The sequence below is a fragment of the Balearica regulorum genome, chromosome 8 (assembly GCF_011004875.1).
Source record: "Balearica regulorum gibbericeps isolate bBalReg1 chromosome 8, bBalReg1.pri, whole genome shotgun sequence".
In the NCBI taxonomy this organism is placed as follows: domain Eukaryota; kingdom Metazoa; phylum Chordata; class Aves; order Gruiformes; family Gruidae; genus Balearica; species Balearica regulorum.
The window spans coordinates 33,388,988-33,403,032 of NC_046191.1; the positions used below are offsets into that span (position 1 = coordinate 33,388,988).

The 14,045-nt window shown below is 41.6% G+C and overlaps 1 protein-coding gene across 3 annotated transcripts in view; it reads left to right on the forward strand.

Annotated features, from left to right (window-relative positions):
* PLA2G4A (phospholipase A2 group IVA) overlaps positions 1–14,045 on the forward strand; it is a 110,456-nt gene that overhangs the window by 36,368 nt on the left and 60,043 nt on the right. For all 3 annotated transcript variants that reach the window (XM_075760562.1, XM_075760561.1, XM_075760560.1), the window contains exons 2-4: positions 3,541–3,649; positions 3,831–3,971; positions 11,319–11,400. In XM_075760562.1, the coding sequence (XP_075616677.1) occupies positions 3,939–3,971; positions 11,319–11,400 (115 nt within the window). In that variant the 5' untranslated portion in view covers positions 3,541–3,649; positions 3,831–3,938. The remainder of the gene's footprint in view (positions 1–3,540; positions 3,650–3,830; positions 3,972–11,318; positions 11,401–14,045) is intronic.

A 14,045-nucleotide genomic window follows, 5' to 3' on the forward strand; every position in this document is an offset into this window, starting at 1 on the left:
AAATGGGAAAAATCTCATTATTGTTCTCGTTCTTTGTTCTCGACATATCCTGTAAAACTGAATTATCTGTAGGGATTTACTGGATCAACACTGAGAATGAAAACATTCCAGTAATAATCATCTCCATGTGTGCGTGTGTGTGTAACTTCTTTTTGTGGAATTGCTCTGATGTTGTCGGTTTTTAGAGACAATTCCTTATCCATTTCACTCTGTCAGCTCGAGTGAAAATGAGCTAGGAGTCTTGATTTAAACAGCAAAACACCTATCCACTAATAGCTTTTTACTTTTGATGTCTGAAACTGTGCCTCAGTTAAATGCTCTTGGGCTGACAAAAGTAGAGTTCACTTTTGGGTGAAAACGAGATTTAGGAACTTAGCAGAAAGCTGTCTCTGTACTACATGACCAACCTGAACTGTGGCCTGTTCAACAGCTTGTGTTTGCTATGGTGTTTTGTAAACTCGGACATTTGTCAATAAAACATCAAGAAATATATCGTTAATCATTTGGGCCAGCTTAGTTAATCTGGTGATACTGTATGAACTGACAAAATTTATGCTTGTGTTGCAGAGGTGCTGCCGGTGAGGTGCTTTCCTAGTCCTTTGGGAAGGAATGCTATCAGCCCTGGGAACAGCACAGTTCACAGGCACTGCAATACCACCAGCTGGCAGGGAAACAAAACAATGCTTGTTAACACTGTTAAAGTGTCCTTGAAGATCTGCTGAGAGGTGCTACTTCCTCTGCAATCTGTCAAGGGTTGGCCCGCCACCAGCTTCACCTAGAGTTCGGTTCTTTGTATGCGCTTGTGATACAGTCCTTAATGAGTTGATGATTTTACATTAGGCTTTGTGGGATGGACAGTGCGCAGTGACAGTGTTAAGTGAGATAATTTTGGTATCACAGCTCTATTTAATGCAGATGTTTGAAGTAAACATTCTTTGATGCTTTCTTTGTGGCTCTCGGTGAGCCTAACAGGTAGCTTCTGTTAGTGCTGTGTTTTGGCTTCTCTGCCATGCTGAGATTTTTAGATACAGAAATATATTAATGTGCTTAACCCAAACTCCATTGATAATGTAGTGTGAGCTTGTAGAGGGTGTGGTGTAATTAATTAGGGTCAAGTAACTCTGATTTGAATTAAATCCGCTGTAAAGGACATAAGTATTCAAGTCACTTAAACATAGATGTCTGCTACAGCTTCAGATGTGCTGCTGGCTTCTGGCGGAGCACAGACACCTGTCCATCTGCCAGCCCCAGGGTGCCTCAGGCACGCTCACGTACCTGAAATGGCACTCGATGCCTGTCTTTGGGTACCTGCCTCTGTTTAGCACATCCTGAAAGACGGTGTTTAAAACAGCAAACCCAGAGCTCCAATTTGGAGTGATACCAGCATGACTAGGGCTGGGATCTGTCCTGCTGTTGGTCGGAGCTGTATGGAAAACCAGGATATAAGGCTTTGCGCCTCACATCAGGGTCTACTTGCTCCCTGGCCCTTTTCTTCCTATTCAGAGAATCTGCCTGTATGTCTTCAGCTCACAGTTTGTGCGTGTGTGTTTGATACAGTTGTTAATTACGTGATTGCATATTTGTCTGTCTGCATGACCCTTGCATCATCCAAGATGGAGGACAGATGGTGCTCAGGGATTCATTACAGCTCTCTAGTCAAAGAGACTGTTGTTTGCAGGATCACAAATGTGTTTCCTGCAGATGTTGAAATGAGGCAGGGGGTTATAGGAGAAAAGAGGATGATGTAATGTCTAAGCCAGTCGACCAGTTGAGTGATGATCTAGAGAACTGGAACTCTGCCTCTAATATGCTAGACAAGTAACTCGAACCAGGCTTCTCATCCTAGGCCTAACCCATTTTCTTATTTCCACAGACAGAGCAGTATCCTTAGCTTGGTTTTGTGTATCTTCTCAAAACAAGTGTGGTAACTTGTAGGGGAAACAGTGTATTTTCTGGTTTATGCTTACAGATTTCCCCTTTGTTACAGTGATTGGATAGCCCTCACTGTTCCCTTTCCTTGATTGCCTTTGAGATTTGTAACAGTTCCTCAAAAACTGATACGGCAGGGCTTGTTTACCAAGGTTCTCCAATGTCCTACTGTAAGTAGGACACAAGGTAAAATAAACTTTAATATAACAAACCAGCTATACCGTATGTCTATAAACACGTTACTTCCTCCCATCTGCCTGTTTATGCCGCTGCTGAATTTGGCTGATAGAATTTTAATAAAAATAAGTCTTTGCATTTATTATTGGTGTAGGAGAAATAATGGTGGGTTTGTGTGTTAGAGATTTTCCTTTAAGTCTGAAAAGCTGCTTGCTTTCTATGATAAAGATGGCTTGTTCCTGTTGCTCTGGCATTGAGCTTCCTTGAATGAAAACCGAACTGGATGTGTGCTAGTCTGTCTTACTCAGACTTCCTTAGATAAAAACAAATAAATAGAACCAGAGTAATTTCAGGCCTCAAGCTATTGTTAGTGCTGACAAGATTAAAGAAGGGATATCGTAATGTTCTAGTTATCTTAATGAAACAAAATTTTTATGGAAATGCCTGCATATAGTTGCTCAAGAGCAAGCGTTTTGGGAGTGACATAAATCGTTCTTTAGGGCTTATTCTGCCCTTTCAAAATTGAGGATTAGGAATCATTTCCTTGAGACCAAGCCCCATGTGGTGCTTTTTTCCTTTTCATTCTGAAGCTTCTGCTCATGGTTCAGGTCTGACCATGGTCCAGCTGAATCTGAGAAATCCTGGTGTTTTTAGAGATGTAGAAAGAAATAATCTCTCTTAATATACTTTTATTTTGATGGTTGGAAACAGTTCTGAAGTTTAAGGCCTCTGGTGGCCCCTGATTTCAGTAGAAATCTTCACAAAGCATTCAGAAAACAGGGGGCCTATGAAGAACCTGTTTAAATCCTACCAGCTGGTTTACAGTTTGCCCATCAGAGCCTCTTGTGAATCTCCAGACAACTGGGCTGGCCAGGGAGCCACAGCTTCAGCTGGAATTCCCTTCCCAGGTTTACAGAGGGCACTATTGCTGCTTGTTTGTGGTTAAATGAGCAGCTGCCAAATGAACTCTCCTGTTCTATTGCTGTGGATTAAATTCCGGTAAGGTATGACTTTGGGAAAAAGCTTTCAAAGTTAAGGTGATATGAAAAGCTGTGTTAAAATGGCTAAACAGACCCTTACTACAAAGGGTTGTCTGGTGCAAGTGGCTGACTTGTGCTTGTGCTCTCCAACTGGCTTTTCAGTTCTAAAATTCACGTCCCTTGGTGGGAGCGCAGGACACATTCGTGTACCTCACCTTGTGCAGGGAGAAGGATACAAAGAGGAACTTAATTTCTGTCCTGTCCTGGCCATGTGAGCGTTTTAACATAGAAGCAAAGCGTGGGAACCAAGAATTTGTCACTACAGTAAAAAGACCATTAACTAAACACTGACTTTATTATTTATTTTTTTTAAACTAGGATTGTAATGCATGCAAGCATATACATTTGAATGTATGTAATGGATAAATATAATTATTCTTTTATTTATCTGTAGAGCTGCTAGAAACACTTGGAAACACTTGGATGACTGGAGTTCAAGATATTTGGTTCATGCTCTTACCCTGAAGTGGAGGAAATAAGCACAAGAAATTTGTCTAGTTCAGGCAAGTAAATATCTATACCTCTATAGCTTATATGAAATTAAGTTCTTGGTAAACAAATGAATTGTGGGAACCTTCCCAAAGCGGAGGAACATAAGTTCCTGAAGTGCTCTGTTGCAAAATGTAGTTTAAAAGGAACATAAGAATTTTAATTATTTTTTATTTTTATTTACTTATTTAATAGTTAAAGGAGCTGTTGTACTGAACTCTGCTTTGAAAAACTGGGAAGCCTCTTCTCTGTAGAACCGAAATAGACATTCGGCAGTTGTCTTGAATAAAAATTGAGGCAAAAATGTCCGTCATAGATCCTTATCAACACATTGTGGTAAGTAGCTTTAGATCTTCCATGTATACTGCCTCATATAATATGTACTGTCTCGTATAATGGATCCTATTAGAAGTTAGTCTAAAAAAGCACACAGCATTAGAGTTGTTATTAATTCCTTAAAGAAACAGTAAGCATGGTTAGAGCAAATTTGTTCAGAAACTTATTTGAATGCAATTGGAAAGATTCAAGTTAGATTTTTGAAAGCATGTCATGGCTCTGAGTGTAGTCGCTCAGGTGTAAATCAAAATGGAATATGGGCTCCTAATGACTTCATGGGTATGATGTTGTATTGTTCTGAAGGACTTGCCTGTTCAAAGTGCTTCTTCAAAGTGCCTGTAGTTAACGATTCCATGTCAGTTTTTCCACACACTGATTATCAAGCTGATCCGTAGTCTACAAAAGTAATTTCATGTGTCTAACTTTCTCCCTTACAGTACAATTTTTTTGGGGTACAATTCTAGTTACCAAATAACTCTTTTTCACTTTTCACCAGTATAAATAGAGGGATAAGTTGGCAATTTCGGATGTTCACATCTTAAACTAGTGTGCATCAATGATGTCGATTGGAAGAGAATCTTCAGAATATAGCCTGCAAGATCTAGGTGTCAGTGAAATGATCTGTGCCACTCAACAGCACACTGTTGCCAAAAGCTCCTGCTCCCTCCTGCTTTATTCCCGTGTTCCTGCTGCATCCCTTGTACCAGCTATCAAATCGATACGATTGGCATTGACCTTGCTTGGATTGGCAGAAAAACAGTTCAGTGCAAAAGATGAGTTCTCTGCTGTCAGCTGGCTCAAGGGAAGGGTAGAACCATGTATAAGTAGAGAAGTAGGTGCAGGGGAAGGAGGGGAAGGGAAATGGGAGCAGAACTGCCCTTTCCATGGCAGGGGAGCGGAGTGGCTCAGGAGCTTGCTGAATGCTGGCTTTTGGCTATAATGTTCACTTGCCTATCTTCGAGTGACTTTCCAAAATGAACACTGAAATCGCAGTTTCGAACTCAAACTGAAATCTTGAAACAAGCTGGGTGTGTTCATATCAAGCACTTCTTGTAACAGTCCCAGAATCTCACAGCAGGAAAAGTGATACATACGTAAAGATAGTTACCATACATTTGTCATGTTGAACTTTCACATTGCTAAAAAGGCAGCGTGTGCTTCCTTGAAATGATCTCTTATCAATGATGTGGTTTCTACCCCACACAGTCATATCCTTTACACGAGTTTGCAGCCAGCAGATGTCAAACTCGTGTTTTACTCACAAGTTTTAGGTTGATGTCTCTGTTTAACGATACACTAACTTACTCCTTTCTGCATCTGTGCCCTCTCCTGGATGGAATGGTTGATCTGCTCCATATCTTTATGGAAGAGGTCTCTGAGGCACTCAGTTGTAGTTCATTGAATCATTCATATAAAAGATCTTTGATGCCAATATGTGTATACACCGTAATGAACAAAATGCAGCCTTAGAAGTATGTGTAGTTAGTCTTCTGGCAGTGCTGAACTGCTGCTGGAAGAATGTTCCTAATGCAGGAAGGAACACTGTTAATGCAAGAGCTGATCCTATAACTGCTTGAAAAGTGAATGGAAAATTTCGAGGTTTCTTAATTTGAAAATTGAAATTGCATGGAAAGTTTTACTAAAATTTAGAACAGTCAGGGCAGCAGGCTCATACCAATGCAAAAATACTGACATTTTAATGATATTTGGCATTAAAAGACTCAAAATAATTCTGCAGTTTCCAAAAGTCTTTCTGTTAACTATGACATATTTTCTGGTATCTTTTTTTGGTGTGTATCTTATTTTATGAAAGACTTGGAGGAATAAAATAAGGCATTCACAAAGCTACTGCAGGTACAGACAGAACTGACTGTACCAAAAGTGCTTTTAGATTCAGAGAATAGAGAACTAAAATGCATCATACATCTTCAGTTACACTGATATGGGGGGTAAATATTATAACAATGGGGAAAATCACTCCAAGATAAAAAATTCGTGTGTGTATGCACAAATGTCATAATTGTAATACCGTGTGAAAGAAGAGCATGGACTTTATGAAAATCAGTTACTTAAGAAAACAGGCAAACATTTTCATTTGTCCAGCCTAATCGTCAGCTCAAGTGTCCTTAATGTTAAGGAAGTAAAAGTAGTATGTACTTAAAACACAATCTGTCTATACCAGAGTTTCCTGATTGGTATTTTGTGTGCAAGTATATCTCCTGATTGAATTGCATTTTGTGACTCAGCATTCTGGGATATGAAATACACTATATTCAGTGCATGCAAATCCCTTGCTTTCTCAGTAAGTGCAGAAAGTTCATAGGTAAAACCCGATTGTGTTAGAGGAGATCTCAGCGTGGTGTTCTGTTTCCCAGTCCTCTAGTGGGAAGGTAATGTTGTGTATGTACATACGAATGCAGTGATATGTAAACCAGAGGAAATCAGATAATTAGGGAAATTTTACTGTGAGGGGGGGGGAAAAGCAGTCAAAGGTGGGAGAGGAACAAAGGAGGCAGGAGGAGGAGTTAGGGCTGTGGTATGTGAACAGGGGATACTAAACCATGGCTGTACAGGATACTTGTGGTTGTATCTACAAGGGGTGGATTGCACCAGTAGAGAGGGAATGCTGTAGACAGGAGTTTTCATAATTCAGGAAACCCATGTTCAGAGAAGGCATATTGATTATTTTTTTTATTATCCTCCCCTCCCTTCCCCCCCCCCCCCCCCCCCCAATTTATGGAGAAAGAGGAAGTGGGGTGAAGCACTGTCATGGTTTAACCAGGCCAGCAGCTAAAACAACCACACAGCCGTTTACTTACTCCCCACCATGGGATGAGGGAGAGAATTGAAAAGAAGGGGGGGGGGTGAAAGGTAAAACTTGTGGGTTGAGATAAAGACCGAGCAAATGATGATAATAAAAGAATGTACAAAACAAGTGATGCACAGCACAATTGCTCACTGGCCGAAGCTGACACTCAGCTAGTTCCTGAGCCACAGCACCTCCTGGCCACCCCCGGGTTATATCTGGAGTGTGATGCCATATGGTCTGGAATATCCCTTTGGCCAGTTTAGGCCATTTTCCCTCCCAGCTTCTTGGCATCCCCTGCCTTCTCACTGGCAGGGCAGTGTGAGAAGCTGAAAAGTCCTTGACTGCTTGGCAACAACTAAAAACCACCAGTGTGTTATCAACGTTATTCTCATTCTAAATCCAAACACAGCACTATGCCAGCTGCTGGGAAGAAAATTGACTCGGTCCCTGCTGAAACCATGACAAGCATGCATTTGAAGCTAGGTCACTTTAGATGACAGGATTTAGGTTTTTGAGTTAATTGTGAGCTTCTGAGATTTTTAACCTGGCTTTGGATTTTTAAAGGTATGCCGATGTTGCTCCACTCAGTGTTGCAACGTTTAAGTGATTTATACATCATCGTCTCTTTTTCAGAAGTAATTGAGGAGTTGGCAATGTACAGATTTTTATCAAGACTTAGGTGAACGTAAGTCACTTTAGAAAATGCAGCTTAGTCATCTAAACTAGCAAGGGCTGGATTTATAAAAGTATTTAGAGTCAACACATTTCTGTGGTATTTTTCAGAGGGCATCTAACTTCTTCAGAACTCAGTCTTTTCAAAAACTAACCAAAAATGCTTCTGAAAGTTGTGTTAGTTGTTAATATGGACATTTAGGCCTCTTAATACCCTTAGAAACTGGATCCTAAGTGGAAAATTGCCTTAATTTCCGATTGTGCTTAAGTTGCATGAAAAACATTTATTTTGGGGTAAGAAAAGATCTAGACTTTTGAGCTTCCTGTGTATCTCTGTGTATTTTTTTTACAAAGAGGGAGATCATTTATTTTAGTAGCGTTCTGTCGCAAATTTCTTCCAAGCATGTGATTATGGCCAAATATTAATAACTCTGTAATTATAAGCCTCAGTGTGTTATTTTGGGTGAGGCGTGGGGAAATAAGATAATATTTTTCTGTTTTGCCAGACCTCTGTGTACTCGCATTCATTTTGGAGGATACCAGATCTTAAACCAGGCTTAACTTCCTTGGCAGAACAACACCTGCACTGACAGGGTTTGCTGCTTAAGTCAATAGGAAGCAGTTCTCATGGTAGCAAACCAGTTATTGACTTGTAATAGAAAGTGGTGACAATCTCTGTACTGCTGTAATGAGAATACACTAGTATTGTTTTGATAGTAGGTGTTTTATTTAGGCATATGAGTTTCATGAGATGCGAGAAAATTACTTTACAGAAGTGCTTTTTGTCAGTGAGCATCTTGTGGTATCCCTGTTTTACAGCTAGGACTCTGGGGCACCAGAATTGCACACAAGTTCCTCAGCAGCTGAGAACTAAATCCAGCACGCCCATGTCCCATACTTGTAACTTAATTATAACTCCATCCTCCTCTTTGTTGCTAAATGTTCAGATCTCTGATTTGTGGTCTCTAGTGAGGACAGGCTCTTTCTTAACAGCGAAGAATAGGGAGAAGGGTGGTGTGTTTGTACTTCGGGCTGTTTCTCTTAATTATAAGGTTGTATATGACAAAGGAACTACATCAGTCTGTGTGAACAAACTCTGAGGCTGGTGTCATGTTGTGAAACCGACACTTCAGTGATCTGACATGCGTGTGAAGGTGGCACACACTGATAAAACTGCTTTGAGCACTTTCAAGAAGCAACCTGGAAACATGGGACAGTGAGAGTTTTTCTTCTCTGCAGATTCACAGCTTGTAAAAATTCTTGAAGCAAGGTGAATGACAGAGCTGGGGTGACTTTACGTAGCTGTGAACACAGCTATGTACCAACTGTTCCCATATACCTGCTAAAATCCCTGTTTACCCTGCTGTGATGGAAAACTGGGGGTTTTTGCCACGTGGCAGAGGCAGAAGTTTGTTCAGAGGGATGTCCTATCTGCCTTTCTATTCGTCCGTCCACTCTGCGGGAGTGGGAAGCTGCGATGCAAAAGGTGATGGGTGTCACAGAATCATTGGTCTGTCTCCATGTCAGCACAAGGCAGGCTGTTGAATAGGTGTTGCTCCTTAACAACTTTGCCTGCATCTAAACCCTTTCTCCTGGGTTTGCTTTTAAGGTGAGTTAACAGTCCCAGTTGGGAGAAGATCAATTATAGAGTCTGGGTTCCATTTTTACTGCGGTTGGTGAACTGCTGCGCAATGACAATTTCAGAATACCGCTTGTAAGGTAGCACTTCACGCTGCCGCAGTTTCCTCCCTGCCTGCTTACTTGTTCTTCGAACCAGACAACTCCTACAGCTTACAGGGGAAAAATTAGAGTTGAAATGTACTGCTGGGCAGACTGTCGCAAAATGAGCTTCCAGCAGTCATCATAACGTGGGCGATTACAGCCTTAAAGATGCAACAATTCGGCGTCTGGGTCAGCCAGTGTCTGCAGTGAAGTCATACCCTCAGTGTCACTGTGGGCATTTTCTCCTTGCTATTTTGCTGTGGCAATGTGGCTATGCCTTTGCAGACCTCTAGGCTACAGACTTGTGGTGGAGGTTGTATTGGTATCATTGCATTGTGTTTCAACTCAACTGTTACTTAAGCATTCACAAGCCACTCTTTTGCTGTCTTTAGAACATTGTCTTTAGCTCTTTTCTTGGGTTTGGTTTTTTTTTTGAGGAAAATTATATATACCTATAAGAAACTGTCTTTTTTTTCGGGTCTGCTTGTATTGGAGAGAACCACTGTGGTTCTAGTCTCTGGGTAAAATAACGAGGCTTGGCTGAAACAACTGGTTCTGAAAGAGTAATGAAAAACCCCCTGAAGGCCCTTATAAAGTCTAACAGTCGAAGCAGCTTAAATGGAGGCATGTGCCGCTGTTGAAAACTAAGCCATGTATGGATTGAAGGGTTTTGCTGGCTTATCTGTTTGTCCCTTTGAAAAGGGGTTTAAAAAAAAAAAAAAAAGGAAGTATCCAGCTGAAAACACAGCAAGAAGGCACCAGGCACAGCCTGAATATGCATGTCCATATCGAAGGTATTGTCTCTAATTTTAAATAATCATCAGTGCATTTCCTCATTCTGGCACTTCCCCCTTTTCCTTCTGATTGGAATATGTTGTAAGACCTTTAATATATGGTTAGTTGTTTTGGTCCCAATGACTGATATGCAGTGTTTATTTTAGTGTATTTCACAAAGTTAATGAGTGGTTAGGAAAAGATAAAAAATATCACTGTTTCAGTTTTAGAAATTGAAACCTGAGGTAGGGGTGTGTCACTGCATATGATGGGCCACTACCTGCGGTCCCACAGGAGGTATGCTTTGATACAGCAGCTTGAGCTGCGAGAGCCTGGCAGCTCGGACCTGACGCTGTCTGTAGGGGCAGAGCTCAGGTGTGCACCCCTCCCGGTGCCCGTGTTCCTGTTGCAGGAGAGCGAACTGATGCCCTCCGGGTTGTACCAGCGGGTACATCAGTGTCTGGGCACTGTGGGCACTTGGGCAGCTTGAGGGTTCTAAGACTGGCTTTAAGATAGCAGTGTAGGTGTAAATGCTGAGAGGCCATTGCGTGAGACCTGGTCCTGGCTCTAACATGTAAAACTTACCAACAAGCTGTGTGGCTGTAGAGGCTGATGTTGTCTGCCTCGCAGTATGCTGTGGCGATTCTAATAATGGTTTTCAGTAGGTTGGTCAAACCTATGGCTATATAGATAAAGTAATAATAGACGTGACTTAGTGACCTTTCTTCATAAAGGTTTTTACTTTTGTTTCTTAATTTCATGCCTTTTTCTACTTCCCTAATTCATTCAGGACAGACCTCTTAGAAAGGCAGCTCCTGCTCTGTGCTTGGGCTTTGCAGGAAGCTCTAGAAACTGCATGAAAATTGCTTGTGAATATTTTAATAGCTTGCTTTTCATCTTCCCTCCTTTATCTTAAGGACACTTGCACTTTGAATATTGATGTATACTAAAAAGGTATATTCCATGCATTACTAACTATATCCCTTGTGTGTGCAGTATGCATATATTCATTCCAGAACGTATACTTTGAAATAATTACACCCATCACTGTAAAATAGCCCCCTTTTTTTTCCTTACCGTACCAAGTTGTCCCTGACTAAATGCCTTAAAGCAGGCTCTGTAGAGAGGAGGAGTGTTATTCATTGAAATTAGTAGGTGGGGCAGCAGGAAAATTAAGGAACCCTAGTATAAGGTCTGACCTTTCAGTAAAGCTACAGGATGCAGTTCAGCTCTAAGATGCTCTATCCAGTATGAGTTTCACTTACATTTTGACTGGGTGATGTGTCTCAGTTTTTGGACAAAATGAAACCTATTTTGATAGGTGTTTTTTGGTTCTGGAGCTTAATCACCTCTAACTCTCTGACTTCCAGGTGGAACACCAGTATTCACACATATTCACTGTGACAGTAAGGAAAGCCACAAATGTTACAAAAGGAGCAATTGGTGACATGCGTGAGTATTTCTCTTTCTATTTTGTTTTTTTTTTTTTTTTTTTTTTTTTTTTTAGGAGACTGTTGCTGTAGGCAGGGGGAGGCAACATGTGAAGCTTGTCATGCATTAAATAATGGTTAGTGGGTTGCTGGTTTTTTGTTTTTTTTTTTTTGTCTTGCTTGTTAAAGCCAGGGCAATGTACCCATTTCATTGCTCACTAACTCAGAAAGCAGATTTGCCGCTCCTTCTTTTCATTGATCCAAAAAAGTTGAGTGAGTTGTAAACAATTTGCAAGCAACACCTACGCTTAGGTTTTTGGCTCAGTCGGAAGTTCTGCTCTGAATATAGTGAAACTGGCATTTGCTGTATCTTCAAAAGGCTGTGGTTTGGTGGTGAGAACACTTAAAAAGAAAGCAGCCCAAAGCTCTGCTGAGTCAATGCAGTAAGAAGAAAAAAAAGAAAAAAAGAAGTCCAAAATGGATAAGCAGATCTCATGGTGGGGGGCTCTGGGGCACCAGCACTTCTTCCCCTTTCTGTTAGGCTTCTGAGTCTCCGGACTTGGTAGTTGAACAGGAAACCACTAGGAAGAATGACCCATGAAAACTCTTGTCTGCTCTTAAGGGAGGAAGAGGGAGAGAATAATATATTGGCTGAATTTGTAAAAAGAATATTCCTGCTTCCTTGATGATGACTATTTTGCTGTCAGGTCATCTCTCCCTTTCCCTGGCACTTCATGCAGAGGGTTGCATAGCACGAGACTTGCAGGCTGGGGCTGGGAGGATGAGTGTTGTGCTTTGCTCCTGCTCTCTCATCGGGCTCGTTCGTGCAATTATTTCTCTCCCAGCACGTTCCTGGAAACTGCTTTCAGGTCAAACTAGAGCAGCTGCTCCGACGCACAGTTTTGCTTCAGTGGGTTAACAGGTTTTTTTCATAACTGGTGGCCACTTGATATTAAACTTGAGGGTAGGTGGGAGAGACAGCTGGAAGGGGAATGTTCAAGAGCCCCAAGTATGAGGGGAGAGAGGGGAACCCTGGCAGGAGGGGAGAAGGAGTTGAGACTCCATTTAGCATCTGCTGTGGGGTGAAGGAAAGGAGCACACTGAGAAGATGCAGAGCGGTGTTATCCTGGTGGCCTCTGAGAGGGTGTTTGTATAAGACGACCTCCGGAGAATTGCTGTAAGGAGTAGAACAAGGGGCTCACAGGTTTATGTGTGTAAGGAGCGGGGTTATATGGAGAGACACAGAGGTCTCTGGCATGAGACAGTGTGGGGAACATGGGAAGGGAAGAAAGGGGGTTGAAATGGGAACCCCATGATATGATATTAAAGGGAGTATGGAAAGGGGGAAGAAAGCCAGAAGACCATGTTTGGGTGTTTGGTTTGTGTGTGTGTGTGGTGGTTTGTTTTTGTTTCCCCCCCCCCCCCCCCCTCAGGACAAGTATGGTCTTATAGTATAAATTCCAAATATTACCCATTAATATAATTGGATTTTTTTTCTAGACAAAACTGTTATCTTGCCAAATCATCAAAACCAAAAAGCTACTCAGGAAGAACTTTAGTTTGATAAAACCTGGCAGAACTATGCTTAAGGGCCATCGAAACCTGCTTGGTTTCCTGTCTGAGGCAGCCAGGAGTGCTGTGTAGCCTGAGGCACCTGCAGTCTGGGGCATCTCTGGCTGAGCTTCCAAGTTCCCAGGGCTTGTTCTTGGAGTCCTGGCAAATCCCCCGGAGCGAAAAAAACAGATCATTGCTTCTGTTTTTATTTTGGGAAAGTGAAAAATGTTTTTATTTCCCATGTATATACAAAGCTTGCTGTGTTGGAGCCTGGAAGCTGTTTGATCAAATCAGTAATTGTGTTAATTACGTAAGAAAGGTGTATGAAGCTGTGAGTGGTGGAGGGTCTTTATAGTTGCCTATATATGTATTTATATGATTTGCCAAAACTGTAACTTGTTGAAGGAATTTCTGAACTTTTACGTTTGGGCGTCTGATCTGAAGGATAGGATTCGCTACCGGGGAGGGTGGCTGTGATATATAATGGGAGATGGCTAGGTTGGGGTGGGTGCCGGAGTGTTGCTTTCCCAGGATGGACACTACCAAGCTGTTCACTCTTCTGGTGCGTTTCTCCTAATTTATTCTGTTGCTTCAGTTTGTGTAGGCAGTGACCGCTCTGTGGGCGAGAGAGGTAACTTTACATTGTGGTGGTGATGGGGGTCCTGGGGAACACAAGAGATTTTGTATAATGTTTTGCTTTTCTTGTTTTATCCAAGTCTTTCCAAGACTTTGTGGAATAGCTGTGAAATATCTGAGTAAATCTAAGTTATTAAATATGTGGAAGAGCTTATAATTTTGCTGTTTGTGTGATATTTCTCATCATAAAGATTTGAGGTCTATCTCTGCTTAAGGAGTTGTCGATGACAGGTCTAGTGTGCATGGTGCCCCAACTCCATGGGTGCATGGAGGGCCTGACTTCTCTGGCATAGTTATCCACACCTCTGTGTCCTCAAGCCTAGGCTGGGGAGATCTGCAGTGTTTTAAGCAAGTTTTTCAAGACTTCTTGAGCTCTTCAGTAATGGAGAGCATAAATGGTTGTGTCATCCTTAAAACTACATAATAAATGCCCACTGCATTGTAACTTCCACAGGCAATGTGTTTCCTTGAGCAAAG